The sequence below is a fragment of the Heloderma suspectum genome, chromosome 15 (assembly GCF_057233095.1).
Source record: "Heloderma suspectum isolate Gila_16-S chromosome 15, 16-S_ref, whole genome shotgun sequence".
Classification (NCBI taxonomy): domain Eukaryota; kingdom Metazoa; phylum Chordata; class Lepidosauria; order Squamata; family Helodermatidae; genus Heloderma; species Heloderma suspectum.
In genome coordinates, this window is record NC_139472.1 from 928,443 (window position 1) to 949,229 (window position 20,787).

The window sequence follows — 20,787 nt, forward strand, 5'->3', positions numbered from 1 at the left end:
CATAGAAGACTTACTTTCCCAGAAGCCTTTTGGTTCTGGGCAACAGTGACCCAGACAGGGAGCTCTGTAATAGCTGGCCTTTGCTCTAGCACCACCTTGATGGCTTTTTTTTTTTTTCCCCGCAAATAAGGAGTATATAAATGTTAATAATAAAAACTCGGGAGCTGCCAAATTATGGCTACACACTTGCTTTGAGTTAGCAATGTTTTCCAACAGTTTTCCATCAAAAAATGGGAAGTCTCTCCTTACTGGATACTTTTTCCTGCGTTTGCATGCAGTATTGGGGAGGGGACATGTGAAGGGGTGGGAGGGAAATTAAAAGGCCCAGCAACACTCAGCTCAGACAAGCTTGCTGCCTGAAAATGCCCCTCGTCATCACCGCTAGCCATTCTGCTTACTATCACATTCTCTTCTGCTGCTGTGTGGAAGGGCCTGCCACACACAAGCGAAAGCAGCTTCTGCTGAGCCAGACCTCCACTGTTCAGCAATGGAAGTGACTTTGCGACAGGACTCTTCAGAAAAAAAAATCCCTGAAGGCTATAGCGAGAACAGCAATGCACTTCCTGTTGACGCTGTTGGCAGTCTCCAAGGGAAGGGACAAGAGTCCCAGAGCTGGTCAGCTACCTCCTCCTTGTACCATTGTGGTGTCCAGCCAAGCCCTCTCCCCCACCAACTCAAGGGTGTCACCTGTCTTTGCAAAGGAACACAAGGAAGAAGGTAGTCTCTGAGGTATGTAGGGCTCAAAGGACTTAAAGAGGTTAATTTTCATCATAAGGTTGTTAAGATAGGCCTATCTAGGGACACTGAAACTGCCCTTTCACCTCTGGAGTTCATCCTTTCTGTAGCAAGGACCAATATGACCTGACTATGTGTAACAGATCTAGGCAATTTAAAGTAATGCACCTTTACTGCTTGCATTTAGTAAACTGAACCCTGATTCTCCATCACACCAGAAAGGAAAAAATTCTCTCTAGACAGACAAATACAGACACTGTATACATACCACGATCCCCCCGAAACGCTGAAAAATGTTGCGAAGATCATGATATGTGGTGGTTTTTTCCAGGTTCCCAATGAAGAGAGTTCTCGTTGCTTTGGGGTGAAATTCATCTATCCTTTCATCCAAAGGCCGAAACTCGTTCTCGCTTTCTGTTTCTGAAAGCAGAGGATAAAAAGTAGTTCCCTAACATTCTGTAGCATATGCTCAGATACATTCACTTCTGAACACCTAAATATCTCTTAAGTGTCATTCACATCAGGAGGACTGTACCTCACCTCACCACACCTCAAGTGGTTTTGGATCCAAGGATGCAAGAAAATTAAAGGCTAAGGCCACTTTGCCAACCCCCATGAAATAGTGAACATTTAAGAAATGTATTTCAGTAGCCAAAACTAAATTCAACAGATTAATCTAGAGGAAAAGCTCATCGGGAAAGGTCAGAGTTGATTTTGGTGTGATCTGTAGTCTTCCAACTATAAAATAGCTAACATGCAGATGTAATCAACTGGTCCCCTTATGGATCAGTAACTGGTTAAAGAACAGAAAGCAGAGAGTAGGAATATATGGTAAATTCTCCCAATGGAGGGAAGTAAATAGTGGGGTCCCACAGGGATCTGTATTAGGACCAATGCTTTTCAACCTGTTCATAAATGATCTGGAATTAGGGGTGAGCAGCGAAGTGGCCAAGTTTGCAGATGACACATTATTCAGAGTGGTTGAAACTAAAAGGGATTGTGAAGAGCTCCAAAAGGATCTCTCCGAACTGGGAGCATGGGCATCTAAATGGCAAATGCGGTTCAATATAAGCAAGTGTAAAGTGATGCACACTGCGGCAAAAAATCCCAACTTCAAGTATAGCTTGATGGGATCTGAGCTAGCAGTGACCGACCAGGAAAAAGATCTTGGGAGTTGTGGTGGACAGATCAATGAAGATGTCAACCCAGCGTGCGGCCACTTTAAAAAAAAGCGAACTCCATGTCAGGCATAATTAGAAAAGGAATTGAGAATAAAACTGGCAATATCATACCGCCTCTATACAAATCTATGATGAGACCACACTTGGAATACTGTGCACAGTTCTGGTCACCACACCTAAAAAAAGATATTGTAGAGCTGGAAAAAGTGCAGAAAAGGGCAACTAAAATGATCAAGGGGCTGGAGCATCTCCCCTATGAGAGAAGGTTACAACAGCTGGGACTGTTTAGCTTGTAAAAAAAGGAGGGTAAGGGGAGATATGATTGAGGTCCACAAAATTATGCATGGTGTGGTGAATGTGGATTGGGAGACATTTTTCTCCCTCTCTCAAAATACTAGAACCCGGGGTCATCCTACGAAGCTGACTGGTGGGAGATTCAGGACAGATAAAAGGACTTCTTCACACAGCACATAGTTAAACTATGGAATTCGCTACCACAGGATGTAGTGATGGCCACCAATTTGGATGGCTTTAAAAGGGGGTTAGTCAAATACCTGGAGGAAAAGGCTATCGATGGCTACTAGTCTTGATGGCTATGTGCTACCTCCAGCACCAGAGGCAGTGAGCCTATGTACACCAGTTCCTGGAGAACATGGGTGGGAGGGTGCTGTTGCACTCATGCCCTGCTTGTGGGTTCCCAGCTGACAGCTGGTTGGCCACTGTGTGAACAGAATGCTGGACTAGCTGGGCCTTTGGTCTGATCCAGCATGGCTCTTATGTTCTTAACACAGATTGCACAGGGCCAACCAAAATGAGACGTGGACAATTAATGGAGCCCTCTGAATGTGTGAAGCACTGTACAACTTCATTTTCCCACCTTCACTAAACCTTGGGGAAGCAGTCCCACAACAGAGCATGTTCACTTCCTGCCCGACTTCCCCAAGGACGTGCTGGTCTTATGCACAGCTTGCCTCAAGGGGAAGTTCCACATCAGAGGCACAACCCCTCAAGAACCCTCTCCTCCTGGACAGGCTCAGCAGAAGTGAATGGGAACTCACACAGGTGATTTTGCTGGTCTCCCACTCACTTCAGTGGGTTTCCTGGCATATGGTATCAGCCCATAGCAACAGCCAGGCAATGCCTTTGTGAGAGCCAGCTCAAGCATCGCAAAATAGCCATGGGCTGGCTTTTGAGTTCCCCAGGACACTTCTTCAGGCTGGATCAAGCTGTTCTGGGGAACATGGAATCCATCTTGTGGCTTTGACATCTTTTAGTTGGGTCTTTGGACCAAACTCTGCTGTCTGGATCCCTCTAAGGGACGAACATGTAGCTACCTGCCATTCCTGAGTGCTGGCAATGCCTTCCTTGTGCTCACCTGGCCCTATCCAAGCTGTCACTTCAATCTGCATGCCAAAGAAGAGCTTCCCTTTGGAGGCACTCAGCGCTTTCTCCTGATCCTCCTGCTGCCGGAAGAACACCAGCCCGTACCGCTCTTCGGAGGCCCCGTGGATCTGCACAGATGTCACCTTCCCATACTTCTTGAACTCGTGGAACAACCCATCTTTAAGGCTGGTGTCTATACCCCAAGGAGCAAACCAGAAGAGTAACACTCGTGGTTACAGAAGGCATGGCAGTCTTTGGAAAATGCAGCACCAATTTGCTGTTTCCATTTATGTTACACATTTCTATATTTATGGTGTGGTATTAGATGCACACACCTGCTGGCTTGCAAGCACAGCAAGCAGCTTGGGGACTTAGCCAGGATCCTTCCCCAACCCAAACATTTAACCCCAGTTCCCCTCCTTTTACCTTTAAGCAAGCCCTACCTAGGGCTCAGTGCAACAACAATTTAAGGGTGTGTGTGTTTGGAGGTGGGGGAGAAGTCTAGAGAAATCTTCCAAGCTAGATATGAGCTTAAATAAGATCAGAGAAGGGGCTTAATTGCTCTGCTGTTCCTTGCCCCTCCCCCATGATGGGCAGAAGCAGAATAAGTTATGCAAATGTTTGCATTTCTACAAACTTTCTTGGTACAAAATTTGGTTACCACGTACAAAATTTTGATTTATTGATTTTTTAAAGTAAGACACACACAACTTCGTTGTTACCTTCATGTATCTTAAATCAATGCTGGAAAAATCCCAGGCACTTGGTCTACCTTTAGGCTGGAAATATATTCCAGCTCTGACAGAACTGAAAAGGCCCACAATAAGCCTGAAACTGGAATGAGCCTGCTCAAAGCCCCTTTGAAAATCAGGGCTGCCCATTTGCTATCTGACACTTATTTTCAACATTTAGGCCTGCAGCAACCTGTACATGATGTTCCAAAGCCAGCAGCTCCTTAAACTGGACTTACATTTTCCAATGGAGTGCTATGGGCAGCCACCATATTGCTCTGGTGTCATATAGAGTACAGGTGATGCAGATAACTCCTCTTGGATCTTACCTGTGGAGCGCACTGGAAGATTCTGAACCTTAATCCCAAAACTTTTGCGGGGCTCATCCTTCTCCAGAGATGGAAGCAACTGGGAGGTGGGTGCAGGAACAGCTGTGGACTGAACTGAACGGGCTGGAGACTCGTCACTTGAACTGCTGCTGGAATCACTGCTGTGGAAGCAAAAGGAGAAGATCATGAGAAATCCAGCAGGCAGAGGGGGTTCAGCAGGTGGCCTTGAAACAACAGTGACTATGCACACAAGCCTCTCCTTCTACCCACCAACAGGGAACCAGTGACAATACCAAGATGCTGCCATTCACCTTCTTCAAGCAACAGTCAAGGATTTAGGAAGCTCAACACAATTTACTTTTATTGATGTTGCAAGAGTGGAAAAATTTCAGGGGTATCTAGAAACCGCAGGCCAACTTGAAATCCAAAATCTCTTTTTAGCTCTATGCAGGGCTGACATTTAGAAAACTGATTTTCAATGCTAGACACCCTACATCCGAGGAACCTGAAATAGTCAAACAACTGGGGATATGGATAAACAGGAGAGCTACTTTTGTGTTACCCTGGTATAGATGAGAAAGAATGAGCTTGCCTAAGTAGGAAATCTTAATCAGAAGTAATCTGCTATGTTTGGTTAGGATCCTGTTTCCTGGCTTCCACACAACAAAGGGCAATTTTCATAAACACAATTCAACCTATACAAGGAAATCATCCTTTAAAGGATTTGCTTGCAAAGTCCTCAGAAAAAGAAGTCAAGGTAACAGAATGTGGGTAATGCATCAAGTTACAGTAGATGCTATTACATTTGCAACAGGGAAGATTTAATTAAGTACAATGCAGCACTTCAACAACTCAGAAGCTGTGTACGAAGGTTGGAAAATGGGCCGCCAGAGCCTTGCAATCCCTTTGGGCATTCTCGAGAGGAAGCACTGTTCAACATCACCAGGTGCGACCATCAGCATTCTCTATTCTTTTGTGATGACAATTGTTGTATGAAATTAATAGTACTATTACAATTAAAGGTTAAGGTGTAAATGGAGGCAGGTACCTCACCTACAGAACCTTTCAAAACACATGAAACAGCAACCTTTATGAGAACTGTACAGCCTGGTATTGGTGGAGGATTTTCTGGATGATAATGTGATTACAACATACAACCCTGCTGCAAAATAATGTGACAAGATGTGCCTTCAACCAATGCTATCAGATATGTATAAGTATTGTGAGAAGGACTGTCAGACCAGTATGTAAACATGGGGAATGTGGTGAATTAAGTACAAAGGTTTATCTATGTTATGGTACTAGAATTGTTAAGGAATGAAGTGTGTGTGTGTGTGTGTGTGTGTGTGTGTGTGTGAGAGAGAGAGAGAGAGAGAGAAACTGGAACAGAGATCTGGACTATATAATTCCAAACAGGATCTGGAAATCTATCTAGAATAAAAGTATGCAGTTATCGCCTTGCACCATGCTTGCTAAAAATAATTTTAAAATGGTATCTTGTTGGCATTAAAAGTTGGCAAAAAGAGCAAATTGCTGGAGACAAAGTTAAGGCAAATATTTGATGGACCTGTACAATAATAAGAACATCTGGATATAGGTAATTGAAACCATCAATAAAAAAACAGGTGGAACTACAATTGAAGCTACAGGCAGTACTTCTAGGCAATGCATAAGACAAGCAGAATCAATTTATAATTTACTTACTTTGGCAAAGATTTAGTGGCGCAGGTGGTAGAACAAATCTCCTCCAACAATGACAGAACAGTTAAGCAAACATGGGCCATAACATAATGAAACTGACTGAGATTATCCAATACCGGGGACAGAAGAACAAACTACACAGGGTTTGCATGCCTGGTTTTGGACTCTATGTATAAACAGGACTGTGAATGAGATGGAATGAGTTTGTGTTTGGTATTTGTATTGTATTGTTTAGTGAAGAGACTGACAAACAATTGTAACTTTGCAATTTTGTATCTTTTGTTGTTGTTCAGTCGTTAAGTCATGTCTGACTCTTCGTGACCCCATGGACCATAGCACGCCAGGCCTTCCTGTCCTGCGCTCTCTCCCGGAGTGTGCTCAAGTCCATATTCATTGCATCGGTGATGCTATCTAGCCATCTCACCTTCTGCTGTCCCCTTCTCCTTTTGCCTTCAATCTTTCCCAGCATCAGGGTCTTTTCTAGTGAGTCTTCTCTTCGCATTAGGTGGCCAAAATATTTGAGCTTCAGCTTCAGGATCTGTCCTTCCAATGAGCAGTCAGGGTTGATCTCCTTTAGGATTGACTGATTGGACCTCCTTGCAGTCCAGGAGTCTTCTCCAGCACCACAGTTTGAAAGCATCAATTCTTGGGCGCTCAGCCTTCCTTATAGTCCAGCTCTCACAGCCATACGTTACTACTGGGAAAACCATAGCTTTGATTATACGAACCTTTGTCGGCAAGGTGGTGTCTCTGCTTCTTAATATGCTGTCTAGGTTTGCCATAGCTTTCCTCCCAAAGAGCAAGAGTCTTTTAATTTCATAGCCACAGTCACGGTCTATGGTGATCTTGGAGCCCAAGAAAATAAAATCTGTCACTGCTTCCATTTCTTCCCCTTCTATATGCCAGGAAGTGATGGGACCAGATGCCATGATCTTAGTTTTTTTAATGTTGAGTTTCAAACCAGCTTTTGCACTCTCCTCTTTCACCCTCAACAAGAGGCTCTTGAGATCCTCTTCGCTTTCTGCCATTAGGGTGGTATAGTCTGTGTATCTGAGGTTGTCGATATTTCTCCCAGCAATCTTAATTCCGATCTGTGATTCATCCAGCCCAGCATTTCTCATGATGTACTCTGCACATAAATTAAATAAGCAGGGCGACAATATACAGCCTTGTCGTACTCCTTTCCCAATTTTGAACCAATCGGTTGTTCCATGTCCGGTTCTTACTGTTGCTTCTTAGCCCTCATACAGGTTTCTCAGGAGACAGGTAAGGTATTCTGGTACTCCCATCTCTTTCAGAATTTGCCACAGTCTGTTGTGATCCACACAATCAAAGGCTTTAGCATAGTCAATGAAGCAGAAGAGTACAGGCAGGTTGCACAGAATTGCAGGGATGGCGTCAGGAAGGCTAAAGCTGAGAACAAGCTGAGGTTAGCGAGGGATGCTAAAAAACAACAAAAAGGCTTTCTTCAGCTACGTGCATCGTAAAAGGCAGAGGAAAGAAATAGTTGTTCAGCTATTAAATAAGGATGGCAAAACGATAACAGATGACAAAAGAAAGGCAGAGGTGCTCAATTCCTACTTTGGCTCAGTCTTCTCCCAAAAGAGGGTCTATGACCCCCCTGGCAAAGGCGAAGTACAGGCCGAAGGGGCAGGATTGCAGCTTGAGATCGATAGGCATATGGTCAAGGAACATCTCATTACTTTGAATGAGTTCCAAACCCCAGGGCCAGATGAACTGCATCCTAGAGTAATAAAGGAACTGGCAGAAGAACTCTCAGAACCGCTGTCTGTTCTCTTTGAGAAATCATGGAGGACAGGGGAAGTGCCAGATGACTGGAGGAGGGCTAATGTTGTCCCTATCTTCAAAAAGGGTAAAAAGGAAGAACCTGGGAACTACAGACCAGTCAAGTCTGACATCAATCCCTGGGAAAATTCTGGAGCAGAAGATAAAGGAATCCATCTGGAAGCACCTTGAAAACAATGCCATGATTACTCGAAGCCAACATGGATTTGTCAAAAACAAGTCCTGCCAGACAAATCTGATCTCATTTTTTGATCAAGTAACCTCCCGTGTAGACCATGGGAATGCTGTAGACATCATATACCTCAACTTCAGCAAAGCTTTCGACAAAGTGCCCCATGATATCGTGATGCGCAAACTAGCTCGAAGTGGGCTAGATGAAACAACGATCCGGTGGATCCACAGTTGGCTACAGAATCGGACTCAAACAATGCTTATCAATGGGACCTTCTCCAACTGGGGAGAGGTAACGAGTGGGGTACCGCAAGGCTCAGTCCTGGGCCCAGTGCTCTTCAACATTTGTATTAATGACTTGGAGGAGGAGGTGCAGGGAATGCTGATCACATTTGCAGATGACACCTAATTGGGCGGGATAGCTAATACTTTGGAAGACAGAAACAAAATTCAAAGTGATCTGGATAGACTGGAGCGCTGGGCAAAAAACAGAATGACATTTAATAGGGAGGAATGTATCTTTATCCATTAAAAAGTAATGAAAAGCCGCTCTAGAGAAGCTGCCCTTGCCTCTTCAGAGGAATAGTATCCTTGGCTTTCTCCTGTTTAGAAGTGGGAAGAGTTCCTGCCAATGGACCAATCATTAACTGAGTATCATTAACCAAGTGTTATCCTTGCTGCAGGTTGGGTTCCTCTCTAAAGGGCACAGGAAGCGGATTCTACCGGAGTCGGCTGCCAAGGCACTAGCACAGCTGCTTACCAGCACTGATAGACAAAAAGACGCAACGCCTGGCTGCACCACCAGCCAGCCAGGAGCCAAGTAAAGATTCCCTAGCTCTGCCTTCCTCAACCTGGTGCCCTCCAGATATGTTGGACTACAACTCCCAGCATCCCCCAGCCAGCTATGCTTAAAAATACTTGCATTAAGGGCAGGCATGCAGTTCAAAGTCTAGCACTCTGCCTTCAACACAGGAGAATAGAAGATGCAGAACAGGGCAACACAGGCTGCTCCCCCCACAAATTAAAAAAAAAAAAAATGCCTGAGGGCAAGACTGTTTAGGCAGCTGTAACTGTTTACCTAGAAGTGAGTTAGTGAATTTGTGGCCTTCAGCATCGTTCACCTAAGTAAGCTCACAATGGCTTGCAGAAGAGGCCAAGCTGAGTGGACGAATGAAAGCATGAATTACAGAACAGGGCCCACAACCGTGAATATGGCTTCATCCCCCTTGCCCCTGATCAAAACCTGGAAATTCCCAAGCGCACTGTGCTCCACCTCCCCACCAGTCTCACTCAATTTTTTCTCTTTATTTCCATAAATATTTTACTACGCATGCTGTTCTAGCAGCAAATAAAGCTACCACGGTTTATGATCTGTGTAAGGAAAACACACACACACACACAATGATATGCAACAGATCACTATTTTCATCGTGTAGAACAGCAAAGAAGATGAAAGATGGAATGTCAAACAACTCAAGGTAAGAAGGTTCCTGCCGATTTTCGTCAGTGGTAGGCTACATTGAATGAAGGCTTCTCACAATTAGCCCCTCTCTTCTGCAGTTCTAAGGAGCGTTTTCCACTGATTTCAGAACAGAGTTCCCTTTTGCTGCCATTATCTGTTCCATAAAACAGATGAAGACACTGCAGCTACTTTTAATGACTCTGGTACACACTGCAGGGGAAGACGAGCGGGAGTTTGCTATGGCACTCATGTCCTACTTGTGGGCTTTCCATTGGGGCATCTGGCCAGTCACTATGGGGACAGAATTCTGGACTAGACAGGCCTCTGGTCTGATCCAGCAGGGCTCTTCTTATGTTCTTGTCTAATAGTGCTGCCTGAGCATCAGTGATACCTTTGTGGATACCTCTGTGTGTCCTCCACACCTTTTTAATTGATTAAAAAGGGGTTTTCATCCTAATAATATTTTTAAAGGTTTACAAAATGAAAAACACACTAAATACAATAAAATCAACATAAACCACATCAACAAAAAATGAACAATGAGAACAGAGTGGCAAGGCAAAGAAACATAGCTGTGAACTTTCAAGGCTAAGTGAAACTAGAAACTTTCCCCCTGCCTACAAAAGGCCAACCAGGAGGAGGCAAGAACCTTCCTTGAAGGGAGGGCTCCACAGAATCAGGGCTACAACAGAAAAGGCCTTGCACCTGACCAAGACCAATCTACCCTGCCCAGACAATGGAATCTGAATTAGTGGCAGGGAGGCAACATTCCCTGAGATAATCAGGGCCCAACCTGTTTAGGCTTTTAGGGAAGAACCAGCACTTTGAATTGGGCTCAACACAGATGCTTCAAAACAGCAGCTAGCACAGATGCTTCAAAACAGGTAGTATCTGGTGCTGCTGCATTCCGCACTCACTGAAGTTTCCAAACAATCTTCAAAGGCAGTCCCACATAGAACACCTTGCAGAGTCTAATCTAGTTGTTACTCAAGTATGCATCATAGCAGCCACGTCATCTCTGAGCCAGCAGAAGTAGGGTGCATCTCAGCTAAGGCCACCTCTACCACCTGGAAATCCAGGAGCAAGACCAGGTCTAGAAGCATCTCCATGCCATAAACCTGATCCTTTGAGGGAGGTGCGAGCCCACTCAGAACAGGCATTCCTCCAGTCATACCGTCCACTGACACTTCCCCTCCAAGCCCTGCAATCATCAACCCTGAATCAACTTGTAATCTCCACCATAAGTATGTATCCAAGTTTGATTAAACAACTATGCATCATCCACATACTAACACCAAACCCCATTCCACCCCAACCAGATGACTTCTCCCAGTGGCTTCACGTAGATGAAACAATACTGAACCTTGAGACCCCCCCTCCAAAGGGTAGTTTATTTATTTATTATACTTTTAAACCACCCAATAATCCAAGTTCTCTTGGTGGTGCACAACATTCCTGTGGGGAGGAGCAGCCATTTCCTAGCAGCGCTTGAAGAAACTTAGAAGGAGCAGACTAAGAAAAAAGAGGTGCCTCTGACCATAATTAAAAGATGCAGCTCTGATTTTTGTTTATTCCTGTAGAAATGCAAGCTCAAAGCCTTGCCACATTGCAAACTGATGGCAGATGCAAGAATTTGGGAGTGCTGAAGGGTATCCCCTGTATACAGAGGCTACAGGACCTGCTCAGGAACAAAGGCTGTGCAGCCTGCTCACGAACAGAGGCCTACTCATGAGCAAGAAATAACTGTGGCTTGCAGAGAGGCCATTGGCCATGCTGGCTAGAAATGGTGGGAGTTGCAGCCCAACACACCTGAAAGACACCAGGTTGGAGAAGGCAGCCTCATTTTGTGAAACCACTGTAGATTGTGCGTTGGGATTCAGTCCACAGCCAATGTTATATGCTTGCAACCACCACCTCCGTGCAGCCAGTGATCAATAAAAGGAGGAGAGTTTACAATCCCAGTGAGGAGACCACACGAGTAATGTCACAGCACAGCAGTAGCTCTTTAAGCAGGGCACTGTTATGACAGAGAACTTGCTTCTTTCATTGGGACTTAAATTGCCCCAATTACTTGCATGCTGAGCCTCAAAGAGTGTTTTCCAGTGTGGTAGAGAACAGATCGTTATCCCCGTTTTACACAAGAAGATGCGAGAAAGAAGCAAGGGGAATTCTGGAAGCAGAAGTTGACTGGTGTGTAATTCCTAGTTACTTTGGGAATTCCTCATCCAGGTGCTACATTCTAGTGATTACAGGCTAGGGATTGAAGTCCCAAGGCAGGTTCATACCTATCATGTTAATGTCCATATTCTTTCTGAGATGTTCTATTTCACCCATGTGTGTGCACAGATGCTTGTGAGAAGGGTAGTTTCCAGTAACGCTCACTAGGTTACATCATGGCAGCAAAGAAAAGGAACATTACCAAACACAGACTCTTCTTGTAGGTGTGATGGGAAATCACATCACTCAAGAAAAACCATGAACCTGGGCACAATCCACACCTGTGCTTACGAAGGATACAAAGAAACATGCAACTAGTTTTGCATGCCCAGTGGGGCTCTGGACTGGTGTTTCTCAAGTATCAGCATAGAACCCTCCACTTCACACACCCCATCTTCTTTCATGGCAAACTGCCCTTTTAAAAAGTGTTTACTGTACTTTCCCTGCTTAGCTTCAGCATCTGGTGCTCCCAGGCCATTCAGTGTGACCCACTGCGACCTACTTTCAAACTGACCGCAGCTGCAAAAGCCTTGTGGGAGGTATGGCATGGAGCGGGGAGGGGTCTGGTGTTCTCACGGAGACTCGCCAGTATGGTGCACCGTACAGTGCGTCTGACATGGACTTGGGAGAGCCAGGCTCAAATCCCTGTTCAGACATGAACCTCACTAGGCAGACTTGGTAAGTCACTGTGTCTCAGCCTAGACCAGTCTTCCCCAGCCTGGTGCCTTCCAGATATTTGGAAGCACGACTCCTGGTATTCCTGGCCCATTAGCCATGCTACTTGGGGCTGATGGGAGTTGGAAGTTCAAAACACCTGGAGGACATCAGCACTCACAAAGTTGCTGTGAAGGTTTAAAAAAGAGATGGACCCATCCCATGGACACCATCCTGAGCTTCTCAGAAGGGCTGGATACGAACATGACAACAAAAGGGTATGTAGCTCTCTGGATGAATGGCTGACACACCAGTCAGACCAAGCTTAACAATTGCTCCTTGCCTGTGAGAATCACCAAGGAAGCTTATGTGAACTGGAAGTTTATGCCCTTTCCTCCCCACCCCACCTCAGCTGCCTTTTGCCACAAACTACTAACACAGGCAGGTGGCCTATAAAATTGTGGACTAGTAAACTGGACTTATTTACAAGGCCGCAATTCTCCAACTCTCTTGCTCCCAAGTATCTCTGAGGTGGGACTAATGATTTGTTGCTACCAGAACTCCAGCTGGCGGAACTGTGCATATAGTCACTTTGGACTGTATATTGGCAGGTTGAGTGGCACAAGAATCAGAGGACTACTGCTAAAGGGTCACCTTACATAGTTTCTTGACTAAACTCCGTTCTGATCAGCAATTATCTGCAAAACTAACACATTACCATCTAAGAGTATAGGTCAATTAAACAGTAACTCAAATGGCCTCTGATCGTAAGCTCAGTCAACATGCCAAGAACACAGGTACCTTAAGTGACCTGAGGTAATGTTCTAGTAGCATTGAAAAGCAGAAGGAGCATTCTCTCTAGGAAGCTCAGATGTAAAATAAGGCAGAACTGAGAATAAAACACTTATTGAAGCATATAACACATTAAAAGCAACTGTGCTTGCAGACAAGAGAACACCTTAAAAACTGCAAATTGAGCTGCAGTGGGAAAACATACAGCAGCCCACAGTTTAACACCACCACACTTTACAACAACAGGTTAATAGCTGATCTGTTAACTATGGGGGAAGGGGGCATAGAGGAAAATATGGAATGGAACCAACTCCCTTGCAAGTCCAGGCTACCCAAGCAACAGAGGCCCAGGAAGTGCCTCATGCAATGTGAGGTTAAGTGCACATATGTAGCAGACGCACAGTGTATTCTCCACGACAGCATATAAGATGGAGGTCTTTAAAACTCTTGCCTCGTATTTTCAAATAAAGCACACAATTAGGCTTGAGTTGTGGAGAAGATGCCACATCTGCTAGGACAGAGACAGTCTACAGATGGTGTGTGTGGGAAGGGGTAGAATTTCTACATTCTGTACCCTTCTCAAGGCCTCCTATCCCTTATCAATCTGATCCTTGGACCAAAGCGCCAAATCTAGAAATTAGAAGATATCCTGAACTATCAGTCTTATCAGCTATCTTAACTTGCAGAAGGATCACAGGCTTGAATGCAAATTTAGTCAACATGAAGCATTTATCTTACATATTTCCTTGAGACAGATTTCTTTCTGCTGTAGAGCACAAAGGCAGCTCTGGTCACAAGTATACTCAATGCTCATTTTCACCAGCAGCCTTCATCATGAGAGACACTGCAAGGCTCACAGGAAACCCTGAAGTTCCATAAATGCAAGCTCGTTCGAACCAAAAACAGGTTCTAGGAGTCTAGAGCTTCCACCAGCTGCATCTCAAACAAGATGAACATTTCACATATGTCTATTGGGAGAAAAACACCAATGACTTCAGAGCAATTTTATTTATATACCTTTCTAATGAACTGTAATCTGATTAGACCACAAATTGTAACAGAGCCAAACTCAAGTGATCCAATAATCCGCACTCATTTTCAGACACATGTAGGTAGAAATAAATGCAACTAATTCTACCCCCCCAACTCCCACCTCCAAAAGCTGTTTAAGAGCTATCCTAGCAGAGTAAAATTGAGAAGGGGGGCTCTGAACTTCTGGACCAAGGTAAGCCTGGGAATTCACTTTCTTCCTTGGCAAGTTGCTATTATTCAACCTGAGTTTCGCATTCTGTAAAATGGGAAAACTAGTGACCTACCTCAGAAGAATAAGTAGTGTTAACCCTCATTGAGCCTTTGAAACAGGGTGAAATGTAAATTCAGGAAACAAGCAAGCCATATATGAGAGTACAGTCTGAAGGTCCAACATATCCTTTCGCCAAGGCAAACTAACTTTGTCCTAACAACTCTGACCTACATAAGCCAGGGAATCAGCTGATGGCTCTTGTGTGTCATGCCCTACTAGTTAATAAAGGCATGTGACTAAGTTTGTGTCGATAAACAACTACGGTATTTTCCCCCTAGCTAAAAATAAGCATTTAAGAAATCAGCCCGCGCTCAAGCAGAGCTCAGAGAAGCTTAATCAAGCCAACAAAACACACCAGAGCCTTGATTTACTGGTACTGTATTCAAAGGCAACAGGTTATGCATGTTAATTATCCCAAATTTGGGTCTTGCATCTAATTAGCAGAATTTGGAACACAGCAAGTCCTACAGGTAAACACTCAAACCTTAAGCTGAAATAGGAAGGGGGGGAAAGATGCATTTAAGGGCGTGTCTAATGTAGTACAGCCCTGGAACCAATCTTCAAATGCTTCTGATACCTACGCACCAACTCTTCCTGGAAACTATTGACAGGGCAGAAGGGAGAGAACAGAGAACCTTGTTATTCAAGGAACTCTGGCAGCATTGCTTTATATAAGACTGCCACCACCTGGCCTTCCAGGAGCAACACTGGATCCAGGAGCACCCCTAAGCTTCAGAGGGAATGCTGGATCCTTCAGAGGGAATACTACCCCATCTAGAAGAGCTTGTACTCCCGATTCAGGGTGAGCTTGTCTGACCAAAAAGACCTTCATTTTGTCTGGATTGAGCTTTAATTTGTTCACCCTTATCCAATTCCTCACTGCATCAGGCAAGGGCCCAGGACTTTCAAAGCCTACTTGGCATCAGTGAAATGGAGGGAGAAAGCTGGGCACCATCAGCATAATAATGAGACCCAAACTCCAGATGAGCTTCCACAGTGGCTTCACACAGATGTTAAAAGCACAAGGGGTGGGGAGGCACACATACATACACACGCACGCACGCAAAAACAGATCCCTGAGGAACCCCATAGGCCAAGGGTGGGCAACTTGTAGGTATACAGATGTGCTGGCCACGATCCCTCACTATTAGCTATGCTGGTCAGGGGTGATGTGAGCTGCGGGTCAAAACATCTGGCGAGCCACAAGTTGCCCATCACTGGCATAGGCCAAGTGTGAGCAGAAGGTAGATCTGGACCTACTGGTTGAACTCTGGGTGGTTTGCGGTACAGCAGCAAGGATTTTGACTTCCAATTGTTTAACAGCAGCACCAAATTACTCTTCCCAGCCCCCACCCTGTAAATTATACTGCTGAAATAAAGAAAGCCTAGAGCAGCCTTCCCCAAACTAGTGCCCAACTGCTTTAGACTGCCATTCCCATCAGCCCCATCCAGAATGGACAATAGTCAGGAATGCCAGAGGTTGTAGTCCAAAACATCTGGAAGGCATCAGGTTGGGGAAGGCTGGCTTTGAGTGGATTTTTGTGTGGAAGAGTTAACTTCATTCTGGTACTCAAATTACTGGGCTCAGGATTTTTCAATTCTCAGTGTACTTTTTCCACCTGGTCCTGGTTGGTCGATCTCGGGGTTCTACGAAAAACAAAGTAGATCCCACAAGCCTGAAATCTGCCCATGCCTGCCAGAGTTCAATGGCCAAGGGACTGAGAAATAGTCCTGTGGCACCACTTTCTGGAAGCATTCAGCCAAATAGAACCACTGCAATGCAATGCCCCCAAGTCACATATCGGACAAATGTCACAGAAGGATACTTTGATTGATAGTATAAAATGCCAATGAGAGGTCCAGTAGAATTAACAGGGACACGTTTCTCTTGTCCAGTTCTCAGAATATGTCATCCACCAAGGTGATCAAGACTGATTCTATCCCCAAACCAGGCCTGGAAACAGACTGGAAAGGGTCCCGGATGGACATCAGTCCAAAGAACACAGGGTTGGCCTCACCCCTCCAAGCAAGTTGTCCATATCATCAGGCTAAAGAAACTGAAATTCATCCAACTTATCTGACAAACAGCTATCTCAGTCTTACCAGAATCTGTTCAAGTCAGAGTGCAAGTGAGCAATTTTATCAGCCAAGTATCTTGCAAACTCATCACAGTGGGCTTTGAAAGACTTCTCCTTACTGCTTGGAGTCCAGAATGTAATAGTTCCTTAACCATCCAAAACAGCTCTGCTGGACAACAGTGAGCTGATGCAATGGAGGCAGAGAAGAAAGACTTCTTTGCTGCCCTCAGTGCCATGGAGTAGGCCCGAAAATGAGCTCTAGCCTGTGTTTGATCAGCTTTGGCCCAAGTTTTTCTCCATCTGCCCAGGCTCTGCATTGCCCTAAGCTTCTCAGAAAACTAAGGAGCTTGTGCTCTGTGCCCGAGAAGAGGACGCTTGAGAGCAACTGCATCTACTGCCTGGGTCATCTCCCCATTCCACAGATCAACCATGGCTTCAACAGTATCACCATTTCTAGTGGCTGGAAAATCTCTCAGAATATTCAGGATTCCTTTCTATCAGTCTCTGAGAGTGGACCAATTTAATGGGTTCTCCATCCCTGCAGAGGTTACATGCTCTAGTGAATCTAAACCCTATTAGGTGGTGATCTGTCCATGACAACAGAGTTCTTTCGAACCCCCGTACCCACAAATCACTTTCAGCCTGACTAGCAAACAACAAGTTAAGCAAACTTTCCACCACATGTGTAGAGCCAAATATTATCCAAGCCAGGCTCATAGTTGCCACGGAAGGCTGAGCTCTCCTGCCAAGGGGGCCTCGGCATGAAGTACCTCAGGACAATCAATCAGTTTGGGGGCCACCAATGCCACCTCCAAGACCACCTCAATCACTTCAAAGAGGGAGAGGATTGGGCAGTGCACCTACCCTATCCTGCCTTGGTGCTCTATCACCAGGTGCACACACTCAGATCTTGGAGACAACAGATCATTGTGGCTCTATCACCATGTCCATCCAATTCTGCCAGCTGTTGCACTTCAAAAACAGGCATAGTTGGGTCAAACTGACCTTCCATCTTCCACTCAGCCAGAGTTCAGTCACACATGCCAGGTCAGAGTGTCAGATGTTCAGAGTTAGTGTCCGAAATAAACTTTAAGGGGAAAAAGTTCATTAGGTTTCAGCAGTTTCATGCTAAAATGATTCACAATAATCTGGACTAGAGACATAAACATAAGAGCCCAGAATCAGTTTGATATTCATAGATGACTTCTGGAAGAGCGGTGTGGCAGAGTGATTGTGAGCACATTCTAAGCTGGAAGCCCACTTTCAAATCTCACTTCTGCCATGCATTAACTGGGTGCCCTTAGCCAGCCACTCCAGCTTAATCAGTCTCTGCCCACTACCTGCAAAATGCACGAAGACTACAGGTCTTCTTTCTTGTACTGACATAGACAATGTATGTGACGCACTTGAACAAATGAGGCTGCCTCATACTTTTTCATGGAGGACAAGGCTATCGACTGGCCATATGCCACCTTTAGTATTGGAGATAATATGCTTCTGTATACCAGTTTCTGGACAATATGAGCAGGTGGGTGCTGTTGCATTCGTGTCCTCCTTGTGGGTTTCCCACGGGAAGCTGGTTGGACACTGTGGGAACAGAATGCTGGACTAGATGGACCCTTGGTCTGATCCAGTAGGGCTCTTCTAATGTTCAAATCAGGCCATCACTGGTCTATCTGGCCCAATGTTGCATACTCTGACTGGAAGCAGCAGCTCTCCAAGGTTCCAGACAGAGATCTTTCCAGCTCTGCTACTTGAAACCCCTTTAGATGGAGAGATGGGTAACTGAACCCAGAACCTTCTACATTAGGGATAGCAACCTGGTGCCCTCCAGATGTTTTGGACTATAACTTCCATAAACTCCAGCTACCACGTCCAATGGTCAGAGACTGTAAGACCCCCGACCCCCAAACTCGCACACACCTGCTCTATATGCAAAACCGGTGCTCTATCACTAACTGGCCTCAAAAGCAGAAGCCACACAAACAAGAAATTCTGTTCTTTCGGCATCTTTCCTCTCATTGATGATGTGGCACCAAATTTACACAATTCATAAAGCCACACAAATTCAAGCTATGACTCTCCTCATCCACAGCCTAATTCCCCAAATGGGATCAAGAGCAATGAGCTTCCCATATTGTCTTTCTTCAGCCTCTAGACTGGAACAGAAGCATTTCCAACATGAAATGTTCTTGAAAACCTGGCATTCTAAATATATAAATTAGAAAGTGGTGGGAGTTCAGGGAGGAGACTTGCAAATATGTCCTTAGAAGTTTCTAACCATCTTCACCACTCTTACTTTAGTCATTTGGGTCATCCCGACAACTTGAAAAAACCCTGGCTTCCCATTTACAGAAGCTTTCCAACCCGACTGCCTGTAGACAGTTCTTCCTCCCCTACAGGTAAGCAGGTGACTGGCTATTGACAAACCTTGTTTCAGGTGTTCTATGGATAAGTGGTGACAGAGGTGAGGTGGCATAGATTTTTTTTAGTCTACGAAGCTACGCAAGTGCAGCATTGACAATCAGTCCCCCTTTCAATGAAAATATTAATTCTAAATACAATGAACAGGAAGCCATGTAGAAGACAGGAGCACCTGACTATAGCTTTACCTCCACAGGCATTTCTCTAGATTTTCTCAGTGTTCTGAGGTATATCTGAATGGACAGTTGTCTGACATCACCATTTTTAACAAAGAGTTGTCCTTGGACAAGGTTAGGAGGAAAACAAAGTTGCCACCCCCATCTGCTGTTGTAAAAACAACAGCAGAAGACAGCATGAAATTAAGGTCACAATAAGAGTCAGGCTACAGCCCACTTTGTGGGTGCCTGCCAAATCTCTTGTTAGGCCAGGAGATTAGATGTTGCTGCCCCGAACAGTTTGTGCCAACTCCCAGCACTGCCTTTCCCCACCCCCATGGGGTTACCATGCCTGAAGAATTCTTCAGGTAGAACACCATACAAATTGCCTCTAGCCCATATACTGAAACTACCCTAAAACGACATCAGCAATTTTATAGGATAATCTGTTGACAGCGAATTAACATTATATTTACACATTTCTTAAATAGTTCATTAACAAAAATCAAGAAATGGAGGAAGGGGATTCCTACTGTCTGGGCTGCTACCCTCTCTCTCTCTCTCCCTCCCCCCAAATCTGACTCTCCAGTAAAATTCATTGCTGACCAGGTGCTTGTATAGTGTTTAAAGATGTTTAATCCTCCACTCCTGTAGAAATTGGTGTTACTAATCTGATTTGTCTTGACCTATGGGAGGCACGATATAGATATGAAACTTTACTCACCCATTTGATTTCAGTTGACATTTTGTATTTATCCATTTTGCCTATTAAAGGACTAATTCTGAAAATGTCCTTTGCTGCTAGTGATTTCCACCTGAATACACCAAATTATGATGTTCTCAGATATGCTCTAATTTCTACCCCCTTCCTTTCCTCAGCAAGCCCAAAGTGGCTAACACACATTCAACTAATGTGATTTTTAAAACAGTAAAACAATACATACAGTGGAGCTGCCGTAAAACATTAAAACAGCAAAGAAAAAACAAACTATCATAATTTAACCACAGCAATTGAAACCAATTTGAAAAGGGAACAACCTTTTATGGCTCAACAGCCTTCCTAACATGGAAGGGGCTGACCTTCCATGAATGCCATTAGAGAGGGGGTTGGATGAACCTCCCTTAGGCAGAAGTTTCAGAGCCAGGGTGCAGCCACTGAGAAGGCCCTCCTCTCCCTGGTCCCAACTAGCTGTGTTTCTAGGGAAGCTGAGACACACAAGAGGGCCTCTGACAATAGTTTCAATGGGTGGGTGGATTTCATATAGCAGAAGGCCGCAAAAACGTTTGGTGAGGAAGATTACAACACTTGTACCAACCTGGTGGCTTTTAACTTCTCACCCTTGACCATCCTCTCTGCAGAACATACCAAGCAGGTAAACAAACCTGAGAGGAACCAACATCAGAAGGAACAGGGCACACGCTTTGCATACTTTGCCAAGCCTCTTACTACTGAGATGTCAGGTAACACACTAAGGGAGTAGAACTATTCCTACCGCATCTCTTAGCATGCTCCTATGAATGGCAATTGCAGACTGATTTTTATTCCTTTCAACAGAAGTGGGATGAATCAAAAGACATGCAAGAAATGCACAAATGATATGACAGAACAAGCCTTACTTTTTGGCAATTCCACATGCTATATATTTGTCACTCTGGAAGGCTTAT

The 20,787-nt window shown here is 44.8% G+C and overlaps 1 protein-coding gene across 4 annotated transcripts in view; it reads right to left on the reverse strand.

The window, feature by feature from the left end:
• The window catches only part of SPEN (spen family transcriptional repressor), a 71,411-nt gene that overhangs the window by 22,893 nt on the left and 27,731 nt on the right, over positions 1-20,787 (reverse strand). For 3 of the 4 annotated variants that reach the window (XM_084822296.1, XM_084822294.1, XM_084822297.1), the window contains 3 exons: positions 4,360-4,520; positions 3,292-3,492; positions 1,004-1,155 (listed from right to left, as the gene is read on the reverse strand). In XM_084822296.1, coding sequence (XP_084678422.1) covers positions 1,004-1,155; positions 3,292-3,492; positions 4,360-4,520 — 514 coding nt within the window. The remainder of the gene's footprint in view (positions 1-1,003; positions 1,156-3,291; positions 3,493-4,359; positions 4,521-20,787) is intronic. The other variant, XM_084822295.1, reaches the window with a different exon arrangement.